The sequence below is a fragment of the Phycodurus eques genome, chromosome 5 (genome assembly GCF_024500275.1).
Source record: "Phycodurus eques isolate BA_2022a chromosome 5, UOR_Pequ_1.1, whole genome shotgun sequence".
NCBI lineage: Eukaryota > Metazoa > Chordata > Actinopteri > Syngnathiformes > Syngnathidae > Phycodurus > Phycodurus eques.
Genome location: NC_084529.1, coordinates 3,719,666 through 3,745,630, shown reverse-complemented (window position 1 = coordinate 3,745,630; position 25,965 = coordinate 3,719,666). Strand labels below are relative to the sequence as shown.

Sequence of the window (25,965 nt, the reverse complement as noted above, 5' to 3'; positions counted from 1 at the left end):
GGAGGTAGAAGCACGCAGGTGGATTACATCTTGTGCACACGATGTAATCTGAAGGAGGTTACCGACTGTACGGTTGTGAAAGGGGAGAGTGTGGCTAGACGGCAAAGAAGATGACTCTGGTGGTGGGTGGGGGGGAATAAGGCAGAGCAGAGAACCATGCGGTGGAAGCTGAGAAAGGAATATTGTTGCACGGTTGTCTCGGGAAGAGCTGAGACAGGCTCTCGGTGGACAGGAGGAGCTTCCAGAAGACTGGACCACTGCAGCCAAGGAGAGGCAGGCGGGAGAGTACTTGGTGTATCTTCTGGCAGGAAAGGAGAGAAGGAGACTTGGTGGTGGAACCTCACAGTACAGGAAATCATACAAGGGAAAAGGTTAGCTAAGAAGAAGTGGGACACCGAGAGGACCGACGAGAGGTGAAAGGAATACATTGAGATGCGACACGGGGCAAAGGTAGAAGTGGCAAAGGCAAAACAAGAGGCATATGATGACATGTATGGCAGGTTGGACACTAAAGAAGGAGAAAAGGATCTATACAGGTTGGCCAGACAGAGGGACGGAGATGGGAAGGATGTGCAGCAGGTTAGGGTGATTAAGGATAGAGATGGAAATATGTTGACTGGTGCCAGCAGTGTGCTCGATAGATGGAAAGAAGACTTTGAGAAAGAGAAGGGGGATGTGTGAGGCTACAGGTAGAAGAGATAGCGAGGGTGAAGGACTTTAAATACTTTGGGTCAACTGTCCAGAAGAATGGTGAGTGTGATAAGGAGGTGAAGAAACGGGTCCAAGCAGCTCGGAGCAGGTGGAGGAAGGTGTCAGGTGTGTTATGTGACAGAAGAGTCTCTGCGAGGATGAAAAAAATCGTTTATTTATTTTTACTTGATTGTTTTAGGGTCTTCAAACACTCTTAAAATAATACACACATTTAAACAGAATATATTCAGAGCGCAAGAGCAACCGATTCAAAAATGAGGGGGAAAAAAAAATAAATATCAAAATTAATAACACAAAAGAGTGTTTGCATCCCAGAGAGACTACGCGTAATATCAATTGCCTTCACTGATTTAAAAAAAAAATAAAAATCAAACTATGTACATAACATATATTAATATATAAATTCAATATATTGATATGGTTTGACTGTTACGAGAATTATAATAGCAAATAAAAGAGGAGTTTCCAAATAAGGTGTTATTTTTTTCCTCCTCTTTGTTTTTAAAGTAAGCGTGGTGATGATCATTTAACATGTGGGGGGCGGGGGGGCCGCTTTAACCTCCAAGGTCATCGTGGGGGGGGTCACACTTGAGTTGTTTGTCCACTTGTCAATGAGGAAGGTGAGAAAAGGGGGAGAAAAGAGAAAAAGCCGCTGCTTCTTCTTTCTCGGCGTAATTAGAGCAAAGGAGGCGCCGCCATCTGTCCCAGATCCGCTCGCGTTCTTCCGCCGAAAACGCTTCTTCTAAAAGTCTCTCCGTCGTTCATCCCTCCATCTCTGGTCCATTTTTGTGCGCGCAGGTACTGCTTCCCTTTCGGACGACCAGATGGCGCGCTGAAGGCCACGCTCTCCCTGCAGGAGCGGGTAAAAACGCCCGCCCGCCTCCTCCTACGACATCCGGCACGCACACACGCGGACACATTCTGAGGTTCTTTGTGTGTTTCTTTCATGTTGTTCATGCAGTTCATTTTGAGGTTCTTCACAGTGGACCGGCGCATTCTCAACGTTCGCCACTCGCAGATTCACCTAGTCGCAGATTTGGGGGGAGGGGGGGGGGGGAATGTGTCAATGTTTTGTTTCCTTTGTTTTTTTTTTTTTTTTTTTTTTTTCTCTCCCCTATCAGGGGAACCGACCCCAAAACATTTAGTGGCGAATAATCCCTGCTTATTCAAGAATTCCTGGGCTTGAAAGGAAATACCCCCACATATTCACCGTTCGGCACACGCAGATTTAACCAGTTCCGGGCCGCTGCCCTTTCTATTTTGATGATATTTACGTGGTTATTTTTTGACGAGTATGTTCCCCAGGTGGTTGTTCATGTGCTTGTTTTCGAGGTTCATCTTGTGGTTCTTCGTGGGCTTCTTCTTTTGGTTTTTCAAGTGGTTCTTCTTGTTAAGGTTCATGTTTAGTGATTCATCATGCGGTTGTTCTGAATGTTTTTCATGTGTTGTTTCTTGTACACTTGCTTTTGTTTCCTTGCAAGGTCCTTCAGGTGTTTGAGACATTTTTCTTGTGATTCTTTGTGGCTCTCCATTTGGCTCTTTTTGAGATTCTCCGTGTTTCTTTGTGATTCTTAAGGTGGTTCTTTTTGATGATGTTCTTTTTTATGTTTTGTGTGTGGTTCCTCGTGAAATTCATCACATCAATCTCTTGAGATTCTTCGTTATTTTTGTGATTCTTCACTTGGTTCTTCCTGTCTTTCTTAATGTGGTTCTTTTCGAGGTTCTCCATATGATTCTTTGTGAATCTTCCTGTGGATCCTGATGTGAATCTTCTCTTTGTGCTTTCTTTCTTTGCATACTTCTGTGTGATCCCCCCCCCACAGGTTCTTCTTCTCCTTTTTTTTCCATGTGGCTTTTTGCAATCTTGTTTGCTGCTTCTTGAGGTTGTGCATGTGTGTCGTTGCAGGTTCTAATGAAGGACATGACCACGCCGGTTCCGACGGAGGAGATGAAGAAGGTGGTGCAGAGGTGTCTGGAAAAAGCAGCGGGGATCAGCTACAGCCAGCTAATCGAGTACGCTAACATGAAGGGTGAGGATAAGAATAATATAAACAACAAAATACTAATAATCGTAGTACAACCCCCAAATCCAATGGAGTTGGGACATTGTGTAAAATGTAAATAAAACGCAATGGCATCTGTGATGACTGTGAATGGCACCATCTATGCTGAAAGGTACATACAGGTTGTGGAGCAACATATGCTGCCATCCAAGCAACGTCTTTTTCAGGGACGTGCCTGCTTTTTTCAGCAAGACAATGCTGCGTCCGCATTCTGCATGTGTTACAACAGCAAAAAACGATTTTATCGGTTTGAACATGAACTAGCTTGTCTTTGTAGTGTATTCAATTGAGTATTGGTGGAAAGGGATTTGCAAATCATTGTATTCTGCTTTGGAGGCACGACGCACGACTGGTTAGCACATCAGCCTCACAGTTCTAAGGACCGGGGTTCAATCCCCGGCCCCGCCCGTGTGGCGTTTGCATGTTCTCCCCGTCGTGCCTGCGTGGGGTTTCTCCGGGCACTCCGCTTTCCTCCCACATCCCAAAGACATGCATGCTAGGTTGACTGAGGACTCTAAATTGTGCGTAGGTGCGATTGTGAGTGCGAATGGTTGTTTGTCTCTTATGTGCCCTGCGATTGGCCGGCGACGGGTTCAGGGTGTACCCCGCTTCTCGCCCGAAGATCGCTGGGATAGGCTCTCCACGTGAGGAGAAGCAGAACGGAAGATGAATGAATGAATGTATTCTGTGTTTACTTACGATTTATACAACTTCCCAACTTCGTTTGGAATTGGGGTTGTACATCACATTTATGTTGCACTTTTCATGGAGCTCCAAGACTTGATATTGTATTTGCGGTGTTGCTTTTTCCAGCGGAGCCCGAAGTGGACGCGGAAAAGAGGCTGGACGACGCCGTGCTGCTGGCCGAGCTCGTCATTGAAGTCCTGCAACAGAACGAAGAACATCATGGGGAGGTGGGTTTTTTTTTTTTTATCTATTTTTTTTTTTTTTTAAGGACCAACTTTTGAGCTGTGCATCCCCTCATCACCCCCTCCATACCCACCCAAAAATATACACATTATAAAGTCCATTTGGGGCTCTTATTATTATTATTTTTATTTTAACAATGATTCATTTTAACACCGATTCGATTCGTGGTTGCTGATTCAATTCAAGAAACAATTAAAAGGATTAAATCTCTTTGGTAATTTGTGAGCCCAAAATTCAACAAGTGCAACTTTAAAATAAATACCTGGATACCGGACTTTGCAGGTGAAGAAATTCATGAACAAGAAATAAAATGTACATAGCGTACAGGTACTACTGTGCATTGCTGCATGTTAAAGAGTTTAAAATAATAATGTGTTTAAGAGTATAGAAAAGTGTATGGTTGAAGTTAACAGGGGTGGGCGGAATATTATTAAGTCTGTGGAGGTTCACACCGCTTTAGAAGATGTATCAATCATCCAAACGTCACCAATTTCAGCTATGACGGGGGGGGGGGTGGTCTGTTGCCTAAACCCCCCGCAGTAGACGAGGGGTTTAAAACAAAATCATCTGTATTGCGTTGATCACCCATCAGAATGGACTCCAAAGTGACTCGTGCAGCGTTTGAACATTTCATGAAAGTTCTTGCTGATTTTTCTCTGTCGCTTTCTGCTCGGTGTGCCGCGGGCGCGTGTGCGCGTGCGGCAGCGAACAAAGCGAACGACAACCACGCGGCGCGTACCGCGCACTCCCGTAAAAGGGATCAATAGCGGATGTCGAGTCGGAGGCGTCGGCTTTTCTCGGAACGTCGTCACCGTGGCAACCAGCCACCTGAAACATTTACGCTGCCGCGCCCGGGTCGAACGTCGCACTTTTTTTGTTATTGTCTGATCATCACAATGTTTTTTCAATCCATCGCGGCATACTGATTCGTTCGACCTCAGAAAATTCTTCCTTTCTTTTCGTACTTTTTCGTAATTTCTAGGATTTTCTGAACTTACTCAGTTTCTCTTTCGCCAAAAAAAGGGGGGGAAAAAAAGAAACAAAATCGAGATGGATCTTTGTTTTTGGTTTTTAAGGCTCTTGGAAGCGGAGCTGCAACGTTTGTGTGCGAGCACACGGTATTATACCGTGGCCTTGGTCAATACTCGATTCTGATTGGCTCAGAAAATTCCATCCGTGTACATTATCAACTGATAATAAAACCTGTCAAAAACAAATTCCATTGTTCCGAATTGACGCGTCAGATTACACGAGGGAACGTAGCAACGCGGACACATTTTCTGCTCAGTAAACGCGAAGTACTTGGAAACGAGCCGATTTCAAACAATCGCGGGTGATCCAACGATATCGTTGCGTTGATTTGGTGATGACGACACCTTTGATGACTGCGATGCTGCTGAGGAATTGGGGGGGGGGGGGGGGGGGGGGGGGGGGGTGAAGAGACAGGGAACATTTCGCCCAACCCTTCGGTGACGTCACGGCATACATCGAATAATCGATTTACTCAAATGACGAGATGTGTTTTTCTGGAAAAAGTACAGAATTTGGAAAGGTCAAACGTGTAGCAACCCTGCCAAGCAAAGTGAAGATCTCTGAAGGGCCGAATGTTGGAAGACACATTGATGAAATGTGTGTCGTGAAGTGCGCGGCGTTGTTGATTGTGTGTATTTTGTTTTTGTGTGCGCGCGCTGCTGGAAGGGACAAGAGGTACGTTTCTGGATTTTCTTGTTGCTCGTCGCATGCTGTGTATGTTGTGATTTGTGTTTCATCTCCGCTGTTGTATTGGCTTCATCGTTTAGGGTTGAATTTCCTGTGTTCTGAATCCTTCAATCCCCATTTTTTTTGTGTGTGTTGCACGTTCTTGTGTTCGTTGTGATTTTCCGCCGGCCGCACACGCCGTGCGTTCTTCAGCTTTGAAGGAGCGCTAAAGTGCGGCGGGGCACGCGGCTAATGGCGCTTTTTTTTTTTTTTTTTTTTCTCTCTCTCGGCGAAACGGCGGCGCCTCGCGAGGCCTGACGGGAAGTCCCCGCAAGGCCACGGCACAAAGAGCCGCCGACGCTTTTCATTCTCGTTCCACGGCGCTGCCTCTTCGTCCTCGCCGCCTTTCAAAGCCGGTTGCACTTTTCTCTCGCGAATCCTTTAGACGTCAAAAGCGGGCGGGTTGACCTTTGAACCGCGGCGCGCGGCTCAGATGCTCTTCAGACCCACCAGATGCTCGTGAGACAGGCGGCAAGTGTTCGTTTAGCACTACTCTTTTAAAAAAAAAAATAATAATAATCATGTACTGTCTTCAAGCTTTAGTTCCTAAATGAACCGTCATAATTTACTGACTCAGTAGCGCCCCTAAAGTTAGAAAAACAAATCTGCACCCGCCACCAGTTTCACTCATCAACACGACAATGGGCGGACGTATCTACCGTAACAGGACGCACAAAAAAGTCTCAAGGATCCATCCGGAAATCAAACGGGAAGTTAGCCATTTCGGTTTGAATGTCACGCCCCCACTGGAAAGTTAGGAAAAAAGTTTCATTGATCAACACAAAATTGGGTGGACATGTGCATGGCAGCAAGACGCATGAAAAGGTCTCAAGGACCCGTACTGGAAGTTGAACACGAAGTCGACTATTTTGGCTTGAAGCGGCCATTTGGCGCCCCCTGGAAAGTTCGGAAAACAACACATTTGGATGATTCCGACAGTTTCAAAAAAAAAAAAAAAAAAAAGGAGCTCCAGATGCCACTTTTATTTGTTGACACCAAATCAGGTGAACGTGCTCAGAGGACCTGGCCAAAATGGGCAGGTCCCCGTGGCCCAAACGGAAGAGGAAGTGCGGGATTTCGGTGTGAGGCAGCCGCTGTTGTGTATTTGCAGGCGTTTTCGCCGTGGGCCGAGTTGATGTGCGAGCACGCCGAGTGCTTCCTGTCCCTGTACCGCGTGGACATGGACTCGTCCCTGCAGGTGCAGCCGGCGGACTCGTGGAGCAGCTTCCCGCTCTTCCAGCTGCTCAACGGATTCCTCAGCGCAGACCGTGAGTCCGCTCGTTTTGTTCTCGCTTCCGCGTTTGCCTGCTTAACTTTTTTTCTACTTCTTACCCGTTTTGTATTTTGGTACTCGAAGCTCATTTTGAAACAGAACCCGGGCTTACGAAGGACCCGGTAAGGCAATGCAAACATTTTTGAATACAGGTATATGTTGAATGTGTCCTCACTCGCGTTACACGCTATTTTCGTCCGTGCCTCTTTGTTTTTTGTTTTGCCACCTCCCACAATGCAATGCAAGAGCTGCACTGCATTGTGGGAGGCGGCGGCCACTTAAGACTAGCGGTAACCACAGTGAACTGCACCCGAAATGGCGGAGACACCGCACGGTGATTTGCCAGCGAATCAGCTGTCATTTCATCATCCAAAATTGTGTTTTTACCTCTTTCTATATTGCACTGTGTTTATTTTTAACCGCACAATGAGAAAAAATAAGGTAAATATCACGTTATTCTGCGGCTGGAACCGATGAATTGCATTGCCATTCATTTCAATGGGAAACATGACCTCATTTGGCGTTCCAAACTGCCTCATGGAGCAAATTAGTTCGGAACTCCAGGTTCCACTGTCCATTTCTACATTTTTTACATTCTTACCATTCGTTTTTTATTTTATTTTTTTACCTTTCATGTTTTTTGCACATTCTTTTTTCAGTTACGTACGCTTTTTGTGCTATTTTGGATTTTTTTTTTTTTTGCACCTTCTTTCCTTAGTTGCCGCTTACGTTTTTTGTGCAAATGTTTTTCTTTCTTTGTACTTTTGTTTTTTTACACTTTCTTCTCACAATTACCCTCAAAGTTACTTACATTTTTCGTACCCTCTTACTTCAAACTAATTTCTTACCTTTGGTACTTTGACACATTTTTGTACTAATCTCAGAGTCATTTCTTGTGTTTTTTGGTGCTTTCTAATTCCAAACATATTTCTTACAGTACATTTTGCACTCGTTTTTCATGTTTGTCATACTGCAATAATACATTTTGTTACCTTCTTACTTCAACATAAATTCTTATATTTAACTATTTTCTCGTGTTTTCGTACTATCTAACTTTAAAGTATTTTCCTCCTTTATTCTGTACTTTAATATATTCGATTTTTTTTTTGAAGTACTTTGTTCGGCGTTCAATTCCAACAACTTTCTTTTGTACGTTCCAACATTTGTCTTGTTTGTTTATTTTCATTTTTTGTTTTAGCATTTTGACGGTTTGCATGCTTTCTTGTCTTTTCTCGCTTCCGAGAACTTTCCTCCCTTTTATTGGAAGCAGAAGCAAAACGTCACGGGCGGTCCTCCCTGGCGGAGGTAACGAGTTGCTCGGCAAACAAAATGTTTTTTTTTGTTGTTGTTTTCCCCCCCCACTCCCCCTTTGGCTCAAGGTCCCAACGCGAGAACCCGGCGGCGGCCATTGTTGGCGGCGGGTTTTGTGTGCGTGAGAGGAAAGCTGCCTTTTTTTCCAGCGCCGCGGCCCCAAGGGCGCTCGGGGAAACAAAAGATCTTGATTTTTGCGTGTGCTATTGTGGGCGCTAATTACGGGGAAGGCGAGGCGAGAAGAGAAGAAGGACGCCACTTGGCCAGCCTTCCAACGCGTGGCCATCATGGCGGCGGCGTGTAAAACCTTGAGAAAGATGGCTTTTTCTAAGGCTGGCTTCAAACCGCTCCGCAACTGTGCGGTGCCTTTTCGCACACGTCGCTATATTGACAGCGGGGATTTTCAAATGAAAAGTCGGTGCTTGCAGCCGAATGTTATTGCCTTCTATGCGTTATCTGTATTTGTTTCCATTAAGTCGCAATATGTGATGGCACTTTGTAATAACGCACTTATTCAGTTAGCTCTCGAAATGGAATTTTTTTTGGGTCACGTTAACTTTTATTTCTTTTATTTTTTTTGTTAAATTCTTCCGATTGAAAGATTAATTTTGCATGGAAAACGGTTACATATTGTCTGTCCGTTGAACATTTGTTTTTCTCCATAACATGGAGAATAACCGTGACAAATAATCGTGATTACAATATTGATCAAAATAATTGTGATGATTATTTTGGCTGTAATATGGTGCAGCCCTCCCACATTCGTGTATAACATGTTTTACTACATTTTCAGCTTCGAAGTACTGCTTGACATTTCTCATAAATAACATTTCCAAGTCGCTTCTCAGCTATTTTTACTGTTTGGTACTTTCTTACATCAAACCGATTTCTCATTTTACATTTAAAAAAAACAACAACATTTTTTTTTTCAAACAAAATGGTCCTCTTATGTTTTTCAGTATTTGCATTCCCGTCATTTCTTATGTGCGTCGAATAGCTTTGAATTGTTTGTATTTTGAACTTTCTTATTTCAAAGGCATCTCTTGTGCTTTTGGTACATTTTGGAGGGTTTCGGACTCATTTCTCATTTTCCATTCTTGGGTTTTCCTTTGAAAACGCTCGCTTGCGTGTCGCCGTCGGTGAGGGATGGAGGGAGGACGGGGGACGCGCTCGTCTTTCGCTCTCCGGGGGCCAAAAAGGCGAACGTTAATTTGGAGACGAATTTGCGATGAATGACGCCCGCAGAGACGGCGAGACGCGAGAAAGTCTGGCGCGGCGGCCGGGCCGCTACTGTCGCCGTCAATCCACCGGGGGAGCTGCGCACGTTTGCTCCAAAAAAAAAAAAGCACTCGCCGTCCATTTTTTTTTGGCGGGATTTTTAAGCACTCGTCAATTCAGCATTTTCAACCCCAAATACAAAATATTCCAACAACAAATTGATTGTCGAAGAATGTCGAGCTGGTTGAGGACAATTTTGATGTGCCGCATCGGGTCAACGTTTTGAACCGTGGCCGCGTTTTTTGTCGGCCAGTGCCGATATTTTGACTTTAGCGGTCGAAGGCTCGTGCCCTGCATCGTGAACGCTGACGACGTAACAGTCAATGTCCGCATATTTATTTCCTTTTATCGCTGCCGACTATTCAAGTGACAGTAAGCAAAGTTTGCAACATCTGATTCAGAAACTGTGTTAGAAAACGATTGTTTCTGTTCGATGGGTAAGATTAACAAAAAGCAACCGATTAATGCAAAAATGCAATCGATTTGGTCCGAAACTCGGATTCGAAACCGATGTGGATTTTCTGATTCGGAGACGCTAAATTGTCCGAAGTCAGTTGAAAAAAAACATTGGGGGGGGGGGGGGGGGGGGCATGTGATCAATATTGTAGTTTATTATGCCAGCTATTTATTTACAATTCACTGTTTTTTAAAGTGTAAGTACTACTGCCAATAATAATATAACAATGCAATTCATATTCATAACCACGTAATAATAATGAAGCGACTACGGACAATTCCTTGGTCGTATTTATTGTAGTTGTTTGAGTATCAATTGCTCTATATAGTTATTGAATTCCTAATAACTATTCAAGCCCTTACTCGTGCAAATCCTCCACCCCCAAAAAATATCGTCAACATGGTTGGAATCAAACATTTTGCAATACAATGGGTTTCATTCAAATGTTATTTCATCTGTTAAATGTAGGCTTTTTCTTTTAATATTGTATATTATATGGCATGAATAATGAGATTGAAGAAGAATCAAATGGATTTCATTGTAATCATTTTTCAACAGGTCAACCCCGACTTATCAGAACCCTTAAAACCGGAACACAAATCAGCATCATATTTGACTGCAAGCAAATACGATAGGAAATGCAGCGTCTTTTATTGAACTCTAATTGGATGAATGCTTTAGCTCTTTGCATTAAAGAAATGAAACGCCCGTGTATACAGACGTGAAAATTGAAATAATTGAAAATGGTACTTCTATTTCTTAGAACCGAACGCTACTGCAATATGTTTTTTTGTTTTGATGATGACTTGAATATGTTTCCGAGATGAGCCGCGAATGTTTTTTGTTTTGTTCGTCGCTCGACGCGCTCGTTGTCCTCCGCAGCCCGGCTGCGCAACGGGCCCTTCCACAAGCACCTGCAGGAGCTTTTCGTCCCTCTGGTGGTGCGCTACATCGACCTGATGGAGTCGTCCGTGGCGCAGTCCGTCCACCGCGGATTCCAGCAGGAGACCTGGCAGTCCGTCAAGTGAGGCGCCGCCTTTCCACAATTTCAACGTCTTGCTTTCAATCCGCGTCGTCAACTTGCGCATCAATTGAAGCAAGTTAGCGTGAATTCATATGGGAAAGAGAGAGAAAAAAAAGAAATGTGTTGCTTCGACACTTTTTGGGCAAATGGTGTACAACTCAATTGATTTTATGTCTGGGATTTCCTCCCCCAAAATGTTTTGCAGTTTATTTGCTACAGATAAATGTTCATGGGTCAATGTGACCCACTGCACCGCTAACCATCAAAGCATTATTTACATATATTTATATACTTGTCGCTGTCGGGCAGAATCCAACATCTGCAAAAGGACAACTTTTCCGGAAGTCCCAAAAATGAGTTACCAAATGGCGGCGTTAAAGTCGGGATGAGACCTTATATGGTTTATCGGGTACCGCGGCGACGCACTTACCTTCGGGCCCGAGTGCCGACTCTGCCCGTCTCGCCGCCGAGCGTGCCGGGTTGGTCCGGTTTCCCGAGGCCGGCCCGGATGGCCCCGCTCCGCCGCGACCCGTGCGTAACGCGGCGAGGGGGCGTCGCCTCTTTGCGAGTGCGCTACGATGCACGGGTCTCTGTTTGCTGGACGCACGCGGCTCGGTTTTGCACTGTCCGCGCTCTGTTTGCGCTCCTAAGCGCGCTAGGCCCGTCATTCGGTTCCGTTTGGGACCGCGTTCGATCCTCGGCGCGGTTCTACGCGTGCCGCTTTGCATGGTTCTGCTCTCGGTTCTATGCGTGTTCGGTGCTCTGCCGGGTCAATGTTTCGTACAATGGATTTGTCTGCGCTTGCTTTTACGTTGTTGCAAGACATGGCTCTATTCTTTGTCCTATGTTTGGGTCTGTGCCTGGTTTCTATGCTTTATTCAAGAGGATTGGGACTCTGTTTCGTCCAAGACGTGTACGTGTATGTTTGGGACGATGTTAGCTTTTGTGCTTCGGTCAATGCGTGGTTCAGCGTTTGGTTCTGTGCTCGGTCCCATGTATGAGACCGGGCGTGGTTCTATACTCGGTTTTATCCGTTTGTGGTTTTCGGCTCAGTTCCACGCTTGGTGTTGTTTTGTTCCACGCGTTACGATTGAGAGCCTCACCCCACCTGGACTCCATGCATCCGTCCATCAGTTTTTCCTTCAATTTGGTGGTCATCCGTTTGTCGGTCCATCAGATGTTTTTGCGACGCGTCGCCGTCGTGTCGATAAAGTGCTAAAAGGCGCTGAAGGACGTTTTTGGGGGTTTTTTTTGTTTCCTCAGATTGAAGAAGTGCAAAGTATTTGAGGGACTCGCGTGAGCGGGGGGCGGGAAAGTAAACTTTGGAGCTTCAAACACAGTCGAAGGACATTTTGAGTGAAACGTGAAAAGTAGAAGCCTTAAAAAGCCGCGCACGTGTTGCACGGCGAGGCAGACGGGGAAGAAAACGATTGTGCTTTTCACAAAGGCTAATGGCCCTTAGCTGCGCCCTCAACTTTAAGCTTTATTTCAGGGTTTTCTTTACACCGCAAAGCAGATAAAAAGAAGTTGTTGCAGCTGAAAAGAGTCAATCTGTCAATGTTGGATTCTTTTTTACAACCCCAGTTCCAATGAAGTCGGGACGTTGCGTTAAACATAAGTAAAAAAAAAAAAAAAAGAATACAATGATTTGCAAATCGTCTTCAATGTTCATGTTTGCGAAAAGACACGTATGCGGGACATATTACACGTGTCCGCAGCCCGACGCTCTGGTCTTGACCCTCTCCACGTTCTCAACCTCGGACCCCGAGACCCGGTACCGAGCGTGCCCTTCTCCGGTCTCGTCCTCACTCGACCGAGCGAACGTTCGTGGCGGTAATTAAAGATGCCGGGAAGCGATGCACACTTTATTCCCTGACGGACTCGCAACTCGGGGATGGGACGGCGACTGGTTACCGTGGTTACCACACGACTAAGCCACTAACTTCCCGTCCGTTGGCGGCCATGTCGGTGGCGTTTTTGTGAGGACAAAAACAACAGTAGGACCACACTCCGTGCTTGGTGAAAGCGGCAAAAGAGACAGGGGGGGGGGGGGGGGGGGGCTGGGGGGGGGGGGGAAAGGAAACAAGCTGGCACTTCATTAGCGAGCACAGACGGGTGAGTGGGATCGGCCCGGCCCCCCTGAGAGGAGAGCCCCCGCTAATTAGGCATGAGGGGACTGGCCCGAAGCCTCCTCGCCGCCGCCGCCGCCGCCACTTGTTGGGGTGCTCGTCTTTTAAAGGCCAAGTGAGAAAAAATGAGGGGCGTTTATTTGATTTTCACCCCCACCCATCCTTCCCCCCCCTCCCTCATCATCCTCCTCCTCCTCTTCGTCCTCTCGTGGCTGTCGTCCTAGCCAACTGCTGTACACTTGCACGTCGTTTTGTCACCTGCGAGTTGTCCATCTGTCCTTGAACGCACCGCGAGCCCCAGCAAATAGACGGCCCGCTCACGCTCGTTGTTGTTGTTGCACGTATGTTACATGTCAACAACATGCACACGTTCCACTCACGATTAGTTAGCTACACCATCTACGGGAGAAATACAGTATAAATATCTTGTTTTTGTTTTTTTTTTTACCTCAAATTGTTTTAAAAATAAAATACACTGGAGCCCCGCATATTCACGCTTTGGCATGCGTAAACTCAAGTATTATTTGATTATCTAATTATGAGATCATGCAAAAAATACAGTAAACTAAAACCGGGATGAACAAAAACAATCTAGTATTTTATTTTGTAATTCTAAAAGGAAGAATAGAATTTGCAACAATTTTTGGAAGTCTAAATACCTTGTGTGTGTACAATTGAAATGCAAAAAATATATATTTGAAATAATCATAATAAACACAACGAATCAAATTAAATTGAAAGTATGAAGTCATGTGTCGCGGTTCACACTTGCGGATTGTTTTTGCAAGCCTAATTACAGTTAACGTGTATGTGCACGTTGTCGTATGTCACGATTACAACTCCGGAGAAATATTACTCATCATTCATGTTGCACGTAAACATCAGTGTGTTGCATTTGATTCTATCGCATGAGTGTACCTAATTTTTGGACCGGAAAAGCAACGATGATGATTTAAGAGCAAAAAGCAAAAACACAAAAAATAATAATAATAAAAATAAAAATCATTTTGATCTGACTGGAAGTTGTCTTCAAAGCACGTCGCTAATGTGGGGATGTTTCGCTCGCGTTGCGTCGGCGACAGAAACGGCTCGGCCACGTCGGAGGATCTCTTCTGGAAGCTGAGCGCGCTTCAGATGTTCGTGTCGGACCTCGACTGGCCCGAGGCCGAGTTCGCCGAGCACCTGGAGCGGCGACTCAAGCTGATGGCCAGCGACATGACGGAGGCCTGCGTCAAGAGGTGCGGACGGAAATGGCCCGCCGTCGTTTCAAAAGCGTCACGTCCGCGTTTGCTCGCCCCGCAGGACCAAATGCGCCTTCGACGGCAAAATGCAGAAAGCCAACAAGTCGACGGACCTCCGCGTGCCGCCGTGCGTGTGTACCATGTTGAACGTCCTCGCGGACGCCAAGAGGCGGTGCTCCGAACTCTGCGTGCTGGACAGCAGCCAGGAGGTACGAAATTAGGGCTGCGCGATATTTTGTTTGCGCATCGACGGGCGCGCAAACAAAATATCGCGCAGCTGCTGCGATGATGGTGCACTGTAACATACAGTGAATCAACTGGAATATTAAAAGTGACCAGCAGAGGGACCCGTCCGGACATGCTCAAAAACATCCGAGCTAGTTCATTTGCGGAGATTTGAACTCGTTCGTGGAGAGAATTAACTTTCCCAACACTGATCCTGTATTTATCCTGTATCGCAATATATATTTATTATATATATTGCGATTCAGGATTATTACGGTACCATCTCGGACGCTACTTTCGTTTAGCGAGAGCGCTAACAACACAACACGCCACACTAGGGCTGCAAGTAACTATTATTTGAATGTGAATGAATGAATAGGATTATGATGCAGTTACTTGTTTGGTTCGTAACATTTGTCAGAAACATCGTCAAAAACCGTTGACCGTTGTTAGTTAATGTCTTTTTATTCAACACAAAAGATAATCAGTTTGCAAACGTACTGTTGAGAGGCAGAAGTTCCCCGGATTTTTGAGACAATTTTAAGTGAAACAAAAAAAATTGCTGTCGACTCATTTAACCAAATTAAAATGAGAATGCATTTCACATACGTGAAGAAATAGGCTGCGCCTGTAATTGTTCTTCTTTGGGTATTTTGACGTAAGCACGCCACAGACATGTTGCCAAGACACCAGGGAACGCCTTTGAAATTGTCGAGAAAAAAATCCGTCTAATTTAGACGCGAAGCGAAATGTCGGCGTAGCGCGTCGTCGTGGCGGGCGGCGAAATCATCAGGGACGCCGTCTCGTTTGCTCAAAGCTCGTGCGGCCGTCGACGGGGTGAAACGCTGGGATCGGCTGCGAAAACTGCCGGCCTTTCGTCCGGACACGCCGACGCTTGATTGGCTGCCGGCGTCAGGCCTCATGGGAGGATGGCTTATAATGCTTATTCAATATTCATATTTACATACATACATACATATATGTATATATGTATATAGGAAGGTTTAAAATTGGACTTAAAATGTTATGACGATAATATTTGATGTTTAACGTGTTTAATTGTTTCCTCGTGTTTTGTCCGTCCGTCCGTCCGTCGTCGAACTCCCAGACGGACAAACAATGGGTAAGTGTCCACGTTCCGTTTTTTTGTTCCTCTCGGAAAACACGATTCGTGGCTGCTGTTGTTGTTTTTTTTTTCTTGCATTTCTCACCATGAAAACACATTACGCACTGCATGTGCGCATGCCAAAGCCACAGGTGGCGCTGTAAACCGGAAGTGTCAGACCATTGGAGCCAATCACAAGCCTGAGGAAATAAAAGGTCTTTTGTCGTTATTTATTTTTGAGGAAAGCGTAGTGTAAATGGTTTGTCTTCTTTTTGTGGAGAGTGGGACATCAATAGTTCGTCTTCTTTTTTGGGGCAGTGCAACATGAGTTGGTTTTCTATTTCTTAGGAAAATGCACCATCAACAGTTTTTCTTTTTTGGAGACATACAAAAATCAGAACAGTTTGTCTTCATTTTAGAACAACAACATGAAGAGTTAGTTTTCTTTTTAGGGAACGTGCACCATAAATATGTTCTTCTTTTAAGGAAAGTACAGCCTCAATATTTAAAAAAAAAAAGTGTTTTGTTGTTTATTTTAGGAAAGCACAACATAAACGGTTACTTTTTAAAAAATGGAATTACATCAATCGTTTCTTATTTTTAGGAAAAGTGAAACATCAACAGTTTTCAAACGTGTTCAACAGGTTTGACATAAAAGCTTGAGCCCGAAGAACAACGCCAGCGTGACGTCCGCTAGCTGGAGGCTGAGCTGCAGTGTGTTTGTTTACTGAGTGGTGGCGAAATGAACTATTTCCTGTCCCTTACCTAATGTTTTATGTGCTACAACAGCCCTAGTAACACATTCTAATAAATAATTAAATGACTAGCCAAGGTGGCATTTGGTAAGGGCATTTCTTTGAGGGAGGGGGGTTAAAAAAATAAAAATAAATAAAAGACCGAGTGACCGCGACCTTGTCGGACCTGCAATTTGTCAGTGATCCTCCTGCTTTGTTGATTGACATTTTTTAATTTGGGTTCTCTTTATGGGGGTGTCTGAAAGGCCATTGTGGTGCCATTCAGCCGAAACCCACCCCGCCCGCCCGCCCCCCGCCAGGGAAAAGGTGGGATGAATATCTCTCTGATTTAGTTATTTATTTAATAGAATCTGGCGCGCGCCTTTGGTCCCCGACGGCGACCGGACGGCCGGGCGAGGCTGCGCTAATTGTGCGCGGCGCACAAAAACGTAGCCTTCACATTCCACAATGTCATTCACACGCCCACCATCCAGACTCCATTAGCTGCTTAACGTAGGCCTTAACAGATCTCGGGCTCTCCGGAGCTGGCTGTTGGGAATCACTTATTCATTCCCCCCCTCGCTAGACGGACATTTTTATATGGTGGCGCGAGATAGTTCCGTAAAATGTCCACTAAAAATCTCTTTGTAGTGATTAGGGAGTCAGGAATCACTTATCACTATATGGAAGTACAGTGGACCCCAGCATACTTGCGGTTTGGCACCTGGCGGAGTTGCTGATTTTAAAAATGTATTTATATTTTTAAAAAAAAAACATGATTTAAAACAAGACCCGTGGAATGAGGTCCAAAATCAAAATTCAGTTACAATCAAACACTGGGAATAAACTCGCCACAAAAGAAAACGGGACATGACCAGGGAACGGACGGTGACTGACAAGGACAGTGACCCAACGCCGACCGACAGAAAACAGACACCTGAGTACCAGCGAACGGACGAGACAACGAGGCACACCTGGACAGGACACAAATGGCTGGAGGGAGCTTTTTTTTTTTTTTTTTTTTACATGGCAGTTCTTGATGTTCGAATTTGTTCTGGAACGCCCCCCCCCCGCAGCAACATTACCACTCCAAAGTCGACGTGCTCATCGACGACGCCTTCAAGGACATGATTTCTACGCTCGTATCGAAGGTGACGGCAATGCTCTCTTCATATCAATATTTCAATGATCCTCATCATTTGTTTTGGGTTGTTATTTTTGCACCTGACTTGAAAGTGCTCTCAGGTGATATTTAGTTTCTTTGTTTTTTTTAAAACTATTTTACTTTATTTCTTTATTCTCATCATTGTTGTCGTGGTTACATGCTTTTTAATTATAGTTGTTTTTTTTTTTTTTATGTCTATTCATCATAACCTTTCAAACGTGTTTTATAATAAAAATAATGAAGAACAGGATCGAAATAAAATGAATGTATTAATGATACAAACTATGTATATCTGCAGTCAAATAGTAATGATCTTTTCATGTGATTACAATATATATTGTACAATTTTCTCAATGTTTGAAAAAAAATTATAATGGGAAAAAATTGAATACAAAAATAAAATGAATAAAATTATAAAACTCAAAATGAACATGTACATTTATAGCAGTCAACAAATTTTATATATCATACACTACAATAATATCGTACATACGTTTTAAAAATAGGTTGAACAAAAATATCTAAATACATACATTTTATGAAAAATGAATAAACATTTAAATAAAAAAATTCCAAAGGTGTACACTATTTATTTTACGTGTAACGTGGTTACATATTGTAGTCAGTGGTTAGATTTTGGTGTATTTTATGAGGAAAGCAATTAAAGAAAAAAGAGAACATATTGAATGAAAATAAATACACATTTGAAAACACACAAAAAATGAATAATTGTACATTTATATCTGTCCAAAGTGGCAAGTTAGTTCAGTGATGCATGATTTCTTTTAAAAAAAAAAAAAAAATTAATTTGGTTACAATTTCAGACAGACATTGCAAAAATGCAGAAATATTATTATAAATGAAAAATTAAAAAAATGCGAAACATGGAAGCTATTCATTCTACAAAATGTTTCATGTGGCTACTTAATGTATTCTATGGTTAAAATGTGAGTGCATTTTATATCATGAGCGTGCAGTTCCGAATAAATTAAATGACGTGTTCACGTTTGAATTCGCTGCGTTTGCAATTTTGACCCGTTTAACGTGGCGGAAAATAATAGCAGCTATCCTCAATGACTTTGTGTGTTTGTGTGTAGTTGTGTGCGGCGTTGGACACGGTTCTGTCCAAGCTGTCGAGATACGACGAAGGAACGTTCTTCTCTTCCATCCTCTCCTTCACGGTCAACACGCACACACCTGCTTTGATTTTTCTTCAAGGCTGGAAATTGCAAATCGTCCGCTCAACTCCCTTGCTTTTCTTCCTCCTCCTCCTCCTCTTCCTCTTCCTCTTCTTTCCCCCCTGCGAAGGTGACGGCAGCTGCCAAATATGTCGAAGTTCCCGTAAGTCCCTTTTTTTAATTTCTTTTTTTGAATTCATCATCATTCTGCGCGCGCACGTGCGTGCGATCGTTTTGCATTTGGTGGGATTCGCCTCGATTGATGCCTGCAGCTTCAATTGTCGTCGTCGTCCATGACTGATCACATTTGATGTCAATGAAAATAGTCACGTAAGAATGCAGAACGTTTAAAATCTATCTACATCATGTAAATGGGGGGAGGTATTTTTTTAATTTGCAGTAGTTACAATTCATACAGCTCACTCCTGCTTTTTAAAAAAAAAAAAAAAAAAAAAGAATTGGATCAAATTAAACACCAATAAAATTTGACCAAAAAAAGTGAAACTATTTCTTGAGGATGTCAAATGTTGACCCTTTGGCAGCAATGAGCTTACTAAGCAAACGTTTCTCGTAGTTGCAGATCAGACTTGCACAACCATCGGGATGAATTTTGGACCATTCCTCTTGACAAAACTGTTGAGGTTCAGCAAGATTCTTGGAGGGATGTCTGCTGTGAAAAGCTCTCTCGAGGTCATGCCACAGCATATCAATGGGGTGGAGGTCAGGACTTTGTGAATAATACACTTTTATCAAACTGGAAAAGGTTACTAAAGTATCTCGAAAAGTCTTGAAGTTCATGAGTCCACGGTTAGACAAATTGTCTGGAGATGGAGAAAGTTCCGCGCTGTTGCTTCTCTTCCAAGGAGGAGCCGTCTTGGAAAGATGACTGCGCGAGCGCAGCGCGGAATGCTCAATAAGATCAAAAAGAACCCGAGAGTGTCATCGGAAGGCTTACAGAAATCACTGGCTCTGTGTTGACAAATCTACTACACGTAAAACATGAAACAAGAATTGGGCTCATGGGAGAACTCGAAGGAGGAAGCCGTCGCGGTCTAAAAAAAAGAAAAAGCAACATTGCTGCACGTTTGAAATTTGCTGAAGAGCACTTGGCTCTTCAGCGGCACTATTGGCAAAATATTCTGTGGACAGATGAAACCAAAGTTGAAATGTCTGCGATGAAAAATGGCACAGCACAACAACATCGAAACCTGATTCCGACTGCGAAGCACGGTGAAAGGAGCGTCGCGCTACGGGCGTGCTTTGCCATCTAAGGGCCTGGACAGCTTGCTGTTGTTATCAATGGAAAAATGAATTGACAAGTTTCATCATCAGGATATTTGTCAGAATAACTTGAGGCCATCTGTCCGACAGTTGACGCTCAAAAGAGGACAACGGGACAATGATCCAAAACACGGACGCAAATCAACAACGGAATGGCTACGCAAGAAGAAAATAGATGTTTGGGAGTCAAAGTCCTGACCGCAACCCGATTGTGGCACGACCTCAAGAGAGCTATTCACAGCAGACATCCCTATTGCTGAGCTGCAATGTTATGCTTTATAAAAATAGGAAAACATAATTGTTTGCGTGGTATTAGTTGAAGCCGACCCAGTTTGTTTATTCTTGTGATTTAGATAAAGATCAGACGACATTTGATTTATGATTTATGCCGAAATTGAAGAAATTCCAAAGCGTTCACATACTTTTTGTTAGTTGCAACCCTGTACAGAAAACGATTTTTTTAACATGGAGTCTACATTAAAGCACCTGATGATACTCGTTGCATGACATCTGCTCTAATCCATTTGTTCCGCAGCGCACACACCCAGGCGAGTGGCGTATGATTAACTAGCTGACATTATCCGAAGGAGGTGCCGTAGCTCTCCTTAATCCCCCGTCCCGCCGCCACAAACCCAGCCCCCGTCCTCCATTTTGTTCTCGGGTTGCCGTGCAGACTTCCTGTGAAATTATAATGTAACCTGCACCTCGTCCTCATCCGAGGCCCGCTCTTTTGTGTGCCGCAACCCGAGGCGGCTCAGCTGCCGGGAAGAACCACGGGACGCCGCGAACGGCCGCAGGTGCGTCGCCGCAACCGTATTTAAAAGAGCCTCCCCGCTGCCTTGAAAAGAGACTTTTCCCAGCTTTTGTGGCGCTTCTGTGTGTCTGGAAACAACGCCAAATGTTGTTTCCACTCACTGAGGTCCTCAGAGCTCAAACAGAGGCTGCGAGAAAGGCAATAGCGGAATGCCAGGCACTCTAGGGGTGCGCGGTGTATGCTGTAGACTCTACTGACCAATCGCGATACCGCTTGTCGATGACGTCGTCGTATCCGCTTCAGTGTGGAAATGCCTTGGAGCCGTTTGACAGCATTTGGGCTGATCGTTCAAGGCCCACAGAAGATTTACGTCTGCGACAACGTGAGCACCGAACATGCAAACCCGAATTTCCCAGTCCAACCGGACGAGACCCTCTCCGACGCCTCGCCGTTGACAAACGTACTTGACAAATAAATTCATTGCTGGCGCTGCAAAAATGAAAAACAACGTCGGCGTGGGTGAATGAGATGAGTTGAATCAGTACTTCTACTTTGAACTCTTCTTCCACTTAAGCGCAGATATGCGAGCACGTTTGCCACCTCCGTTTCATACAGGTGTTCGCGTGCGCGCGTTTGCACGAAGGCTGCAACCGCGCCCAGGTCTCGTGCCCGTCACGCGTCTTTGTCGCCTCGTCGGCGTGAGACGACACACTCGGGGAAAAAGATTGACACTCGGCCTCGAGGGGGTCGGGACCGAGACGGGGGATTTAACGTCTCAGATGACACGCGCGCACTCGACTGCGTGTTCTCGTGCGGTGGCATCGACGTTTGTGTGCTTATTTAAAAAGTGTGTCAAAGTGTGCGCGCATACCCGAGTGTTGTGTTTCTCAGACTAATGTGGACGTCTTAACAATATCAAGTCACATTTGAAACATTTGAGTCCAGTTTCTACGGACGTTCTTGTTGGACACGTTTCATGCCGTTCATACTCAGACAAGCACGAACAGCTAACTAACGGCTAACATCTAGCTAGCATGCGTTCAACGTGTAACTGGAAGTTGAACGGCTTGAGATTTTTTGTCGTCGACTATAATGTGATGAAAATCGAGTCAGTCGATTAATCGATGCTCCCTAAGCTTCATTTCTTTGACGGACCGACATAGAACCAAATAAGAACGAAGCTGGTCTCCGCTTGTTTTTCATAGCATAGCATGTTTAAAGACCGGACATCTTCGCCAAGCTTAAAAATAAATCTGCATTTTCCTGTTTCGCTGTTTCTATTGCACTCTATTGCGCTTTTACTGTATTTGAGGGCAGACTTGCGTCTTTTGCAACTAGTTGTGCTATTGGTCATATTTTTGGTCAAATATTTCCACACGCTTGTAGCATCGTACGACCGTCTGCTATACTGTGACACGGTGTCGTAAAGCAACACGAGTGCCATGAACTTCTACAATGAATCAACTTGGGGTGAGCACATTGTCCGCAGATTATCGGACGTAACATTTTGGCAACGAAGATGGAAGCTTAGACGGATGAAGGTTGTCTCTCCTTGTCGGCTGAACGTTTTGCTGCTCCACAGAACGTTAGAGTCCGACAGACGGGCCAGTCGAAAGTCCTCTGTAAATTGGCCGATGAGAAGATGACACGGCAACAGCACGTGATTAGCGATTGGTCGACTAGAAGCTTTAAACGTCGATGCTGTGTATTTACTACTAAATTGTTCAACCGCTAATGTCCACACCAGATCATTTCCTGATTTTGGGTTCTTTGTCCAGCTAAATGGTCTTCATAGTTGACGTCGCTGGTAAGAGTCGAGATGAGTGAAGACGATTGTCGGTGTCCACCAGGAGACGTTAGCTTGACACGAGTCTTTGATCCTCCTTCCTCCGTGCCCATCCGAGAACTTTGTTCCATGCTTTACCCGCCAAGAACGGAGTGTTCCTCTCCATACCGGTGGTCAGTGTTATATTTGAAAGAGTTCAATGGCCGAAGGTTCACCAACTCGTTCGTATTTTGGGTGAACGTGAATTGAACTTTGCTTATTTGTGCCTGATGAACGTTATTGAGTTCGTTTATGTTAGTTCATTGCTAAGTTCATTTTTGGAACGGCAAATGGAACTTTGAGGTAGTTTGTGTAGAAAATGAACTTTCCCGACCCTGCTGGCGGTCTTGTGTAGTGTTGAGGACAGAGATGAGTTTGTGTTCACCAGAAGATGTCAGTTTGACCTTGCCTGAAAATGATGTTCATTTTCTTTTTTCTGAAGTGTTTTTTTCTGTCCTGGTCGGGTTGTGGTCTTCGCAGGATGATCTGATGATTACTATATGATCTTGCTTGTGATGTGATTTCCCAAACATCCCTTGGCTGGTACTCCCTCACGTGTTAACATTGACTTTGTCTTTCATCGTGATCATAGTTTTCTCTGTTCGTAGCCGGAAAGACAAGGTATCAAACAAAACAAAAAAGTGTACCGATGTATTCCCGAAGTCACCTCGACAGTGAGAGACCGCAGATTGAGTGCTGCGAGTCACTTTCATCGCCACCAAGATGAAGCAGCAAACAGACTTCCGACTTCTCCGGGCATCCAAGCGTGGATCATCGGGAACCCGGCACAGAACCTATTGTACGTATTGTATGTGCAGGTTCTCCTTGAAGAGCCATCTCCAATGGAGGATTGCAGAGCCTGGAAATCTAGCTAGGCTTTTGTCTGCACTCATGATGACGGTCGACCGCAATCAAAAATGATTGATTTGACGATTTAGTTTGTTGCTCCGTTCGTCTCCTTCTGTTGTCTTGAAAAGTTGTGTTCGTAGTTGTTTTCCTTGAGAGGTGACATCTTCAGGGATGAGTGAGGACGCTTTCAAAGTTGGCCTGGGAATGCCTCAAGATCGCCTCCCTCCCCAAAAGACTTGGACCGAGAGGGAAGTCCGGGCTTCTCCCGCGACCCGACCCTGGATAAGCACAACAAGATCCACCGTTTCTTATCCGCCACGAAGGGTTCTTCTTAGGTTGTCTTCGTAGTTGATGTTGATAAGTGTTGCCGTGTTCTTCAGAGATGAGAGAAGACACTTTTGATGACAGAAAAGCAAAGTTGTGAACGTCCTTTGTGTCGATTGAACTCAAAGAGCAGCACCGGACGTCAGCTCGACGGCTGTATTTGATTCCCCTTCCTCGCCTGTCCGCACGGTGACGTTTCTGACAGGCGTGTCCGTCGCTCATCGAACCTTTTCTTCTTTTCTCCGTTCTCCGCACGGACACCAGTGCAGCAGATGCCCCTGCGGTCATGTGACCCCACTTTAACCTCTTTTTCCCGCCCGCTGGTCCGTCTGAATTACAAACGCCTGAATGACTGCTCGCAGCGTGTCACTCCCTGTTAGACCCCCCCCCCGTTTGTGTCTTTGTGTGTTTGTCACAGATCCAAAGAAGCAGCACAACTTTTCTGTTGATGTCCTTTACCCAAAAAAAAATTCCACCTTAAATCCTTCAATCTGCCTTTTGACTCTTTTGTCCGTGTGAAGTTAAACGCTCCGCGTGTTAATTTTGTGTTGGCTTTCTCGTTTAGGAGCTAACGTGACGCTCTGTGGTGATATACCAATGATGCCCAATCCCCCCCCCCCACCCCAGCCCCTCTTCACCTTGTTCAGCCCCCCCCCCCCCCCCACACACACACACACCCACACACACAAACCTCCCCTGAGGGCGACACAGACTGTGAAAATGTCAAAGCGATTACAAAAAGCATTAGACTTGTAATCTCCACTGACAACAAGAGTGTGAATGAGAATGTGTGTGTGTGTGTGTGTGTGTGTGTGTGTTCGTGCGCCAGCATGCAGCACACACACACAAAAGCATCAGGTCTTTGGTCCGTCTTAATGATCCCGTACAAACGCTAAGTCACTCGATTAGTTACGCCAACTGATGACATCCAGTGGAAGAGAAACAACATCAACCCCGACAGCAGTTTTCCTAATCACCTCAAAATTGGGTAACTGTGTCAATCATCAGAGGACGCTTGAAAAATTCTCGAGGACCCGTGCCTGACATTGAACAGGAAGTCGGCCATTTTGGTTTGAAGCGGCATCTTCGGGCGAATTGCCCGCTGGATGGAAAACTTTCACTTTCACCCGTCGACATGAAATTGTTTGGACGTTTCGGAGGTCTTACTATTACGACGTCCTCCAGAGAATTTCTTTTTTGTACTGACTTCTGATTGCATCATAATAAACGGCGTCGATCTGGTGTGTGCTCTACAGAAATCGGGTGTGGACCTGGCCGACACCTACATCACGTTCGTGCGTCAGAACCAAGACGTCCTCCGCGAGCGCATCGACGACGAACTCTACGTCGAGAAAGTCTTTGACGTGAGTCGCCGCTTTTTGCGACCCCTGAGCGCAGCGCCCCCCAGTCGTCGTGGTAACAAAAGCCGTACTCTGCATTTCGTGAAGGCGTTCGCCAAAGCAGAGTGATTACGTGATGCAATTGGATTTGAAGCGTGCTGTCATTACCATCTGTGGATTTTGACGCAAGAATGTCATACCTGGCAACGAGCTTTTTTTACTAGCGCTCGCTATCCCTTTTACCACCTGTTGACTTCCGCTTTACTTCCGTAAAAGTTGAACGAAGGCAGTTGGACTGTTTTTGTTAGTTGAAGACATTTCACCTTTGATCCAAAAGCCTTCTTCGGTTGTACATTTGCAGTGCGGACTTTATGCCTCGGCGGATGTGGTCGCCAAAGGGTTGTTGCCCGGTGCGGTGAGTGAAACGCCCGTCCTGTGTACCGCTCGGTCGGTCGCCCCTGCCCCCTTTGGCAGGGGACGTGTCAGGACGTTGTGAGAGGCAGACGCAAGGTGAGGCCTCAACCCTCCTCCTCTCTTCCCAGACTGCTTTTCTAGATTTACATAGATGGTTTCTATTACACCTCTTTCAAACCGGGGGTCCTCCCGATCCAGAATTAGGACATTGTTCTCCTCGAAGGAATGTCCGTTCTTCTTGGGATTCAAACGAACCGCCGATTCTCGAGCCAAAAAGCCTCTCGCGGATGCCGGGACACGGAGCGGGCAGAAGCAGCCACTGCGCAGACACGTGGCGCAACATCGACGGGAGCCTTTTTGGGCTCCAGAATCAGCAGTTGATTTGCGGCTCAAGAAGAAGGGACATTCCTTATGAGGACAACAACCGGCAAATTCTGGACAGGGAGGAAGGAATTGTAAAAGAAGCTAGGCCTCGTTCAACGGGAAGAGCACACCTAACAAAAGAGTTTTGCCGAAAGATCGGTCGCTCACCGATCGGTCGCAGGACGTTGCGCGCCGGGCAACCGCAGCAACAACCTGTTGCAACCTTGACCACA

General features: G+C 45.2%; 1 protein-coding gene across 3 annotated transcripts in view; it reads left to right on the top strand.

The window, feature by feature from the left end:
* cadps2 (Ca++-dependent secretion activator 2) overlaps window positions 1–25,965 on the top strand; it is an 82,164-nt gene that overhangs the window by 48,721 nt on the left and 7,478 nt on the right. For 2 of the 3 annotated variants that reach the window (XM_061676993.1, XM_061676994.1), the window contains exons 15-26: window positions 1,510–1,573; window positions 2,618–2,741; window positions 3,588–3,688; window positions 6,574–6,730; window positions 10,664–10,805; window positions 14,017–14,172; window positions 14,237–14,384; window positions 15,509–15,523; window positions 17,316–17,390; window positions 18,502–18,585; window positions 18,713–18,745; window positions 24,872–24,979. In XM_061676993.1, the coding sequence (XP_061532977.1) occupies window positions 1,510–1,573; window positions 2,618–2,741; window positions 3,588–3,688; window positions 6,574–6,730; window positions 10,664–10,805; window positions 14,017–14,172; window positions 14,237–14,384; window positions 15,509–15,523; window positions 17,316–17,390; window positions 18,502–18,585; window positions 18,713–18,745; window positions 24,872–24,979 (1,207 nt within the window). The remainder of the gene's footprint in view (window positions 1–1,509; window positions 1,574–2,617; window positions 2,742–3,587; window positions 3,689–6,573; window positions 6,731–10,663; window positions 10,806–14,016; window positions 14,173–14,236; window positions 14,385–15,508; window positions 15,524–17,315; window positions 17,391–18,501; window positions 18,586–18,712; window positions 18,746–24,871; window positions 24,980–25,965) is intronic. The other variant, XM_061676995.1, reaches the window with a different exon arrangement.